Source organism: Priapulus caudatus, unplaced genomic scaffold (genome assembly GCF_000485595.1).
Source record: "Priapulus caudatus unplaced genomic scaffold, Priapulus_caudatus-5.0.1 Scaffold308, whole genome shotgun sequence".
In the NCBI taxonomy this organism is placed as follows: Eukaryota; Metazoa; Priapulida; class Priapulimorpha; order Priapulimorphida; family Priapulidae; genus Priapulus; species Priapulus caudatus.
Genome location: NW_014577369.1, coordinates 73866 through 82517, shown reverse-complemented (window position 1 = coordinate 82517; position 8652 = coordinate 73866). Strand labels below are relative to the sequence as shown.

The following is an 8652-nucleotide window of genomic DNA, read 5'->3' as shown; positions in this document are numbered from 1 at the left end:
GATAGATGGATGGATAGATGGATGGATAGTTCAGATGAATAGATAGATAGATGGACAAACAGATAGATAGATAAATAGATAGGTAGATAGAAAGAAATTTCAAAAGATAGATAGCTAAATAGATCGACAGATGGATGGATGGGCAAAAGAGCAGATGGAGAGACGATGGCCTGACAGACGCATACACATATACACAATTGGTACTAAGCAGCATATGACGCAGCATTTGGCATAACACCAATTACAGCCTGCCCATTGCACAAAGAACTGACACAGGAAGCTCTTTGTGACCTACTAAGAACACGAATGAGGGTACTTATAGACAAGCAGGAAGCATATCGGTCAGCTTGCAATATTAACTACTTTCCTATATATTCATGACTGGGCTGTATCCTACACTTACCATGCTTTATCAAATATATCCAGCCAACAATGGAATGTACCTTGTTGACATGAGCATTAGATCTTTGCGACGTTTCAAACAAATATAACACAGTGCATACACACTGGCAGCAACATTGCTAACAATTGAAATGCATATTCTGGATTGACTCGTCTAAAAACTGCTGGGCCCACACTAAATTTATACATAATTCAATCAAATTTACAATCATCAGAGCATTCCGCCACCCAATAGTAGACGTTGCTGCTCGACTTTTTCTTGTGCAAAAACCACTAGCATGCTATGTGGTAAGGGCCAATGTAGATCCGCCCTTTAATATGCACACACTATGGGCACTATTATATTGATACATATATTACCATTTCATATAATATTAGTATCGAAAAGACGTAGGAAAGATAGCCGTTCTCTGTACCGTTGGTTACTTGCCTTAACAAGCTAGAAAGACATCTGGGGAGAAACGTTACCTGCATCCTTGTTTTTAGAATTTCAAATGTCTGCTGGACCTTTTGTGACTCATCCTCCGTGTCCTGGCTTTCCATCGCCTGGTCAGCCATCATGGGCTAAGAACATCAAACACTAGAAGTCAGTACGATGACATTACATAAAGATGTTTGTGTAAATTGAGCAACGTGCACAGATTAAGATTTAGGAGTATAAAGAATGCCGACTCACATTTTCTCTGCTTTTCAAGAATGTGTCTTTCAGTGGTCAGATGGTTCTGTATGACTCTGACCAGGTCCATCGGTCTCGACATGAAATCATCTACGAGAATTTAACACGCAAGATATTACACGAAAACTGCTATATAGCCTTAAAGGAATAATATGGCCATTGACTATGCAATGTTGACGAATGCTAGAGTAACTGGCACCTTGTGTAGTTTCAAAAAAAAGAAGAAAAGTTACATTACCTTATAGCCAAACGCCGTGTAGTTTGCTCAATATCACTCGGCTGCGTTACTAAGAATGTCTAATTGAACATCCGCAGTCCAAGAAATGTTTACAGTTTACAGTTTCACTTTCAAATTGCTGCGAGCGAAGCGGGTGTGATACAGATTTATACTATAGTGCACCGGACATTTTCGCACGCATGCTCGGCCGTACGCAATGCTATCATCAGTGATTTCATAAACACGGACGCTCGTGATAAGGGACTTTTTGTCAGAGCTGTCCATGTGCGTCCGTGATTAGTACGTGTGTTTTACTCCATTTCCATGTTTAGTCCGTGGCCGTGGTTACACAGCTGACACCTCCATTTCATCTGGTGTCCAAAACATACGGGCCGCACAAATGTTTACGTCATCGACAACTTATCGCTTGACTCCTTGATGACATTTACGGCACGTAAATGAATATCAACAACCGATTTCAAGTCTTGCTTGTAATGTAACCAGCAGTGACTGATATTGGACAAACTAATACGCGTTTGGCTATACGGTAATGTCTTTATTAACTACACAAGGTGCCAGTTACTCTAGCATTCGTCAACATTGCATAATCAATGGCCATATTATTCCTTTAACCACTAGATTAGTGCACCTGGTCTTAAATACATAAAAAATCAAGGCCTTATTTCAGCACAAACTTTAATAATTACATTGGGATGGCACATACGTCCTATTAAATGTGAAATTATTGTGTGAAATTATAACCAACAGGCGCCAACAGACATGAAATACGTGCACAACACACAAAAACTATATGCGAATATACGGCGTAATCTTTCGCACTCGCACACTACACCCTACATATTAAACACCGTCTTAGAGATGTACCTTGCGTAATACACTCTGTATACTACTGCACACTATAATGTACCATACACATACTACAAGGCAATAATGTACTGCGACCGGCATTCTATGCTTTAAGAGTCTACTGCACAACATGTGTGACGTACCTTCACCGTCTGCGCGCATCGCTGCAGTGCCATGGCGAACGGCATGTGGTCGCCATTGTTGCGTATCTGTTCGCTCTGGTTCCGGATCTGGTCGACGAGCATGTTTACAAGACGCGACGCGTACTGGTCGCACAGCGGATGGTTCGGGTCGAGCTCGGGCATAAACCTACAATACACGCACACACAGCCACGTCAGCGATCCGATCACTCCGACCTCTAATTCGAACCTCTAATAGATCTGACCTCTAATTCGAACTTCTAATCGATCTCAAATCGATTCGAATCTCTTATTGATCCGAGCTCTAATCCTGCAGACACGGCTTACATCGCAGAGCCGATTCGGAATCTCACGAGTGAAGTCGTCCTAATAGTAATAATATATCTTACAAAAACTCTTGTGTAATCGTGTAATTTTACCATTGCTGGTCTTCTATCCACTGTGCACAGTAGTGACGCACTTCCAAGGGAAAGGAAGGGACGAAAATCTGAAAATATCGCTGCTTCAGCTCCTGAGGCAATGCATACATCTTATTTTGTTGTGCCATGGCTGCAGTGTGATTATGCTTAGCTCATATGCACCTGTAATAAAGCCAGAATAATTATGTAGTTCATAATATAAGAGAGGCCCAAGGATATAAGAGCTGTCCATATTTGCTCATGTCGCACATTTCGCAAATGAATTGTGGTCAGCGCTTATATTTTATAAAGCCATGAACCCAAATAAAACAGTGCACTCACAAAACAGATGCTGCTGATGGAACGCTTCACTTATTGAATACAAACTATTACGATATATCGTGTGGCTGGCTTATACGTAATCACTCTGGAAGTTGAAAGCGAAATTAAAAATTTTTAATCTCAATTCCGAGCAACAGCCAACAGTTGACAAACTTTCGTATGTTTACCAATGCCAATGCCGTACGCAGCAGTAGGTACTTACGTTACAGTTTCACACATATGATTTATGGCTCGATTAGTGATATTTCCTTTACTGTCCCAGTTGAAGCGAAGCCTACATAATATAGTTTACCTTCTCCAAATAATTATACACGAAGAAAATATCAGATTCAGATAAGAGATCTCGGGAGGAAACTTACTCTGTGCACTTTTCCTAGAAATCGTAAACTCGCAAATAGCCCGAAGTACAGTTTTAAGCTAGACTGGCTCCCTATCGCCTCTGCGCATTAGACACATAATGAAAGTTAAAACAACATGTGCCATTTACCACGAGTGCTCATCTAAGTTACATGCGACGTACATCTGACTATCCGGGTACCCTGGGTCTGGCGTGCTCTGCACCTGAGCTCTACACTACTCAGTGTAGAGCACGCCAGACCCAGGGTACCAGGATGATATCTGACACGCGGTGCTTTGTGGGATTCGCATTTACGGGGTCAAGGGTCACTCACGTCGGATTTCCAGTGGCAGTCATCTTACGTATGCCGTCCGCCTTCAGTATCGACTGCCGACACGTCCACGTGTAGTAGGCCAGCTGCTCACACCTGCAATTAGTTGGAGGTCGTGGAACGAGAGAGAACGGCAATGTAGAGGGTGAGAAGAACAGGGACTTGGAATGAAAGAGAAAAGCAATCTAGGGGGTGGGAAGAAGGGGGACGTGAAACGAGAGAGAAAGGCAATGTAGGGGGTGGAAAGAAGGGGGACATGGAACGAGAGAGAAAGGGAATGTAGGGGGTGGGAAGAAGGGGGACGTGGAACGAGAGAGAAAGGCAATGTAGGGGGTGGGAAGAAGGGGGACATGGAACGAGAGAGAAAGGGAATGTAGGGGGTGGGAAGAAGGGGGATCTGGTATGAGAGAGAAAGGCAATGTAGAGGGTGGGAAGAAGGGGGTTCTGGGATGAGAGAGAAAGGCAATGTAGGGGGTGGGAAGAAGGGGGTTCTGGGATGAGAGAGAAAGGCAATGTAGGGGGTGAGAAGGAGAAGGATGAAACTGGGAGAGAAAACTAGAGAAGAAGTAGCAGTGGGTGAAAACGGCGCAAGATGAGAAAAATAAAGGACAAGGAACACGGTAGGCCAAGAACACCGGCTACAAACTTCACTCGCTCCTATGGACATGCAGAAGGCCACCTTTGTTTTTAAACTCATTTGTTTGTTTGTTTGTTTTTACGTTATTTTGGCGAAACGATCGCGACGTCGTGCACGCGCATACCACTGCTGCGTCTGGTCGAGACTCTCGTCCACCACCATGCCGATGCTCTTTTGTTTCTGCTTGGCCTTCCACCGCTCCAGCTCCTGTTCGACGAACGTCTGCAGCTCGTCCAGCTGGGTCAGCATCTCGCTCTGCTTGACCGCAATCTCCTACAACAGCCGTTAGTCATCAGTGACCACTCTACCAGAGCTGTCAAAATTGACCTTTGCGTAAATGTGAACTCGGACAAGAGTTGACAGCTATGTTCTACCAACCAGAGCTGTCAAGATTGACCTTTGTGTGAATGCGAACTCGGACAAGAGTCGGCAGCTCAGTTCTACCAGAGCTGTCAAAATTGACCGTTGTATAAATGTTAAATTGGACATGGGTCGCCAGCTCAGTTCTACAAGAGCTGTCAAAATTGACCTCGCATTGTGTAAATGCAAAATCGAAAGGGTAGGCGGCTCCGTTCCATGGTAACTATCCCGGGAACATCCGAACGCAGGAGTCGTCGACAAGCAAGGCGTTACTCCGTATTAAAAATTATTGTTGATCGACACGGCATGGAGATCATGATGACATCTCCGCCCACCTGTTGCCGTTGTCTGTGGGTCTGCGCAAGCAGTTCTGCTGTCTACCTGCATACGTAAGCACTTTCGGTGTCTGCATACATAGATAAACGGTTCGCTGGCTATGTGTGCATTCGAGCAATTTTTGTTGTTGTGTCTGCGTGGATGCGTGTAAACATGCGTGCACGCGAACGTTTTTTAGCGTCAACACGTTAGCATACCAGTCGCTCGCTGCGTATTCTCGTCTGCTGGCTCAACACGTTATGGTACAGTGTAGTATACTCCTGCTTGCCCTGCTCTAGCTTGCTGGTGTACTCTGGCTGAGCCTGCACGAGCTGCGTCCACTTCTCTAGCTGTGCTGCAACAGCAATACAAGCAGAAGTCACTCTCGGTCACACACTGAACTCGATTCATGCTAAGACCTACACACCGTAGTGAAAAGTTACGCTGGCAAGGGCAGAAGTCGGAAGGATATCTTCAGAAGGTGGATGGTACCATGACGAAATAGTGTTGCATCGTGTACGTACGAGATGGATATGTAAGAGAGGTTAGTCACCTTTTATCCTTTCCACACCTTTCCGCACTTTTTATCCATTCCATTTTTTATCCTTTCACACTTTTTATTTCCTCTCCACACTTTCTGTGAAGACATTGATAGCGATCAGGTAAGAGTGGTTGCAGCCTCTTGAAAATACCAGGGGAGGAGATCACTGAACGGACTTACTGCATGCTAATATTACATAACAATGCAGGTATGCCCTAGTGGCCATGCTGTACCTTTGGTTCGCACAAACTGCTGGACCTGCAGGTTGCACATCTCCTGGTGTTGCTGGAGTCCATCCAGGCCATTGTTCACCTCCTGAATAACGTGCGAAAATGACAAAACCATTTATACAAAAAGATATCGAGATATAGATACATGGATGGATGGATGGATGGATGGATGGATGGATGGATGGATGGATGGATGGATGGATGGATGGATGGTTGGATGGGATGGGATGGGAGGGACGAGAGATCTTTCTTAATCGAGTCTCAGTCGATTCGCAATCTCTTATTGATCGTGGCTTCTAATGCCTGCAGAACGGCTTACATCGCAGAGGCCGATACGAAAATCTGCACGAGTGAGGTCGTCGCTATGAGTAATAATATACTTAGCAAAACTGTTTGTGTAATCGTGTTTAATTTTACCATTGCTGGTCTTCTATCCACTTGGCACAGTAGTGACGCACTTCCAAGGCAAAGGAAGGGACGAAAATCTGAAAATATCGCATGGCTTCAGCTCCTGAGGGCAATGCATACATTTTTTTGTTGTGCCATGTGGCTCATTGGCTGCAGTGTGATTATGCTTAGTTTCATATGCACGCTGTAATAGAAGCCACGAATAAGGCTATGTAGTTTCTAATAGTAGAGGAGGCCCAAGGGTTATAAGAGATGCTTCCATATTTGCCGATTGTCGCACATTGTCGCAATGAATTGTTGGTCAGCGCTGTATATGTTTATAAAGCCATTGAAGCCAAATAAAAGTGCATCTCACAAAAAGGATGTGCTGATGGAACGCTTACTTATTGAATCAAACTATTCGATATATGCGTGTGGCTGGCTTATACGTAATCAACTCTGGAAGTTGAAGCGAAATTAAATTTTTTAAATCTCATTCGCAGCAACAGACAACAGTTGACAAAACTCGTATGGTTTACCAGTTCAATGCCAAATTGCCGTACGCAGCAGTACGGTACTTAACGTTTAGGCAAGTTTCACACATATGATATTATGCTCGATTAGTGATATTTCCGTTTACTTGTCCCAGTTGAAAGGCGAAGCGCTACCATAATATAGTTTACCCTTCTCAAATATAGTATTGTACACCGAAGAAAATATCAGAGTTCAGATGAAGAGATCTCGAGGAGGAAACGTTACTCTGTCACTTTTTCCTAGAAATGCGTAACTCCTCGCAAATAGCCCGAAGTACAGTTTTAAGCTAGACTGGCTCCCTATCGCCTCTTGCCGCATTAGACCACATAATGAAAGTTAAAACAACATGTGCCACTTTCAGCGGTGCTCATCGTAAGTTAAATTGGACGTACATCTGAGCTATCCGGGTACCCTGGGGTCTGGCGTGAGCTCCTGCACGCTGAGCTCTAACTACTCGAGTGTAGAGCAGCCGGCACCGGTCGGGTACCAGTGAGTGATGATATCGACACGCGGATGCTTTGTGGGATTCCGCAGTTTACGGGGGTCAACGGGTCACTCACGTCGGATTTCCAGTGGCAGTGTAATCAGTTGTTCTACTTCTTCTACTTCTACTAACTTCTAAACTCAGCTGGACAGTTCGTAAGGAATAAACGTCCAGGGCTATAGCTAGCCATGGTCACGGTGTGTGTGACCTAGCTTGTTGCTTATTTTCAATCTAATTTCAATTTCTGGTATTCTGTACTGTGTACTCTTGTAGTCCGTGTAGCCCCGAGCAAGGCTGTGCGACGGATTGTCTTATAGCAATCCTACCTAGCGATAACCGTTTTCTTGGAGCTAATGTAGTCTGTAGCTCTAGAGACTAGAACTATAGCTCTCCGCTGGACCTGCCGCGGAGCGGAGCGGAGTATAGTTCTAGACTAGAGCTAGTTATTCTGTTTGAGATTATTTACCCCTACTAGTGCTACAACCTGCGCAGTCTCTTGCCTTGTGTTTGCGATTGTTTCTGTATGTATTCGTGTACTACTACTACTACTACTACTACTAGTACTAGTAGTAGTACTACTAATTTTGTGCTTGATCATTTGTTTGTGGATTTGTCGTTTGTTTGCTAGGTCTCCTGTCTCACTCTCAGTCTCAGTGTCTGAGGCCAGGGAAGTTATATGTTTAAAATTGTTATTCATATTATTAATATTAATGTATAATTATTAATATACATACAACTTGTGAATCTGTCCGTTGACGTTGTTGTTTTGGAGCGAACATCGACATGAGTAGGCCGAATACGGTGTAGCTAGCTTAAAGGCTCGCTCAGGTCGGCCTACGATTTGACTATCGGCGACTACTTTAGCGCCGATTAGCAGCGTAGCAACACTCATGTCGACTGATAAGTGACTACGCTGGCACATCGCCAATTAGAATTGAGACGGCGTAGCGTTCCCCGCATGAGAAAACGTAGACAAGTTCGCGGCCCGCAGTATTTGTACTAGCACAAAGCAGTTCTTTAGCACAAACAGAGCAAGCTTGACGCCAGGACCAGTCTACATAAAACAATTCACGTACGTGACCAACAAAATGGCGCTTACCAGTAAACATCATGTAACTTCGTAAATCTATCCTCAATTTTCTGACATCGTTATAATCATATGCAGAACTTTTTTTTATGTGATATACGAAAAACTTAATATATATTTGAGAAAGGGTTTGTGCAATAATCCCTCCTTGTAAACTGCTGACGAGTGCTGTGTAGGCTGCCATTATATTAATCACGTGACTTTTGATAATCATGTGACTCGACACGCTGCGGTGATTGGCTGCCACTCACGATTTGTCGCGCGACAGCCGCATAGAAATAGAACATGTTCTATTCTGCGCGATCGCAGTCGGCGACCGTATTTTCTATCGTAAGAGAACTCATGTCGAGTTTGGTCGCCGTATGA

General features: G+C 44.1%; 3 protein-coding genes across 5 annotated transcripts in view; 1 reads left to right on the top strand and 2 right to left on the bottom strand.

The window, feature by feature from the left end:
- Window positions 1-3389, bottom strand: part of LOC106808821 (signal transducer and activator of transcription 5A-like) — a 9525-nt gene extending 6136 nt beyond the window's left edge. Inside the window, exons 1-5 of the mRNA XM_014811689.1 lie at window positions 3246-3389; window positions 2723-2884; window positions 2306-2471; window positions 1071-1169; window positions 871-966 (exon numbers count right to left, since the gene is read on the bottom strand). Of these exons, the coding sequence (XP_014667175.1) occupies window positions 871-966; window positions 1071-1169; window positions 2306-2471; window positions 2723-2850 (489 nt within the window). The 5' untranslated portion in view covers window positions 2851-2884; window positions 3246-3389. The remainder of the gene's footprint in view (window positions 1-870; window positions 967-1070; window positions 1170-2305; window positions 2472-2722; window positions 2885-3245) is intronic.
- LOC106808820 (signal transducer and activator of transcription 5B-like) overlaps window positions 2875-8652 on the bottom strand; it is a 29339-nt gene continuing 23561 nt past the window's right edge. The window contains exons 3-7 of the mRNA XM_014811688.1: window positions 5798-5886; window positions 5242-5378; window positions 4473-4621; window positions 3715-3807; window positions 2875-2884 (exon numbers count right to left, since the gene is read on the bottom strand). Of these exons, the coding sequence (XP_014667174.1) occupies window positions 2875-2884; window positions 3715-3807; window positions 4473-4621; window positions 5242-5378; window positions 5798-5837 (429 nt within the window). The 5' untranslated portion in view covers window positions 5838-5886. The remainder of the gene's footprint in view (window positions 2885-3714; window positions 3808-4472; window positions 4622-5241; window positions 5379-5797; window positions 5887-8652) is intronic.
- LOC106808839 (microprocessor complex subunit DGCR8-like) overlaps window positions 7276-8652 on the top strand; it is a 14900-nt gene continuing 13523 nt past the window's right edge. Inside the window, exon 1 of one of the 3 annotated variants that reach the window (XM_014811721.1) lies at window positions 7276-7354. The gene's annotated coding sequence lies outside the window, so the exon portion shown is untranslated. Of the gene's footprint in view, window positions 7355-7380; window positions 7399-8652 lie in introns of those variants that run through there. The other 2 variants (XM_014811724.1, XM_014811723.1) reach the window with 2 other exon arrangements.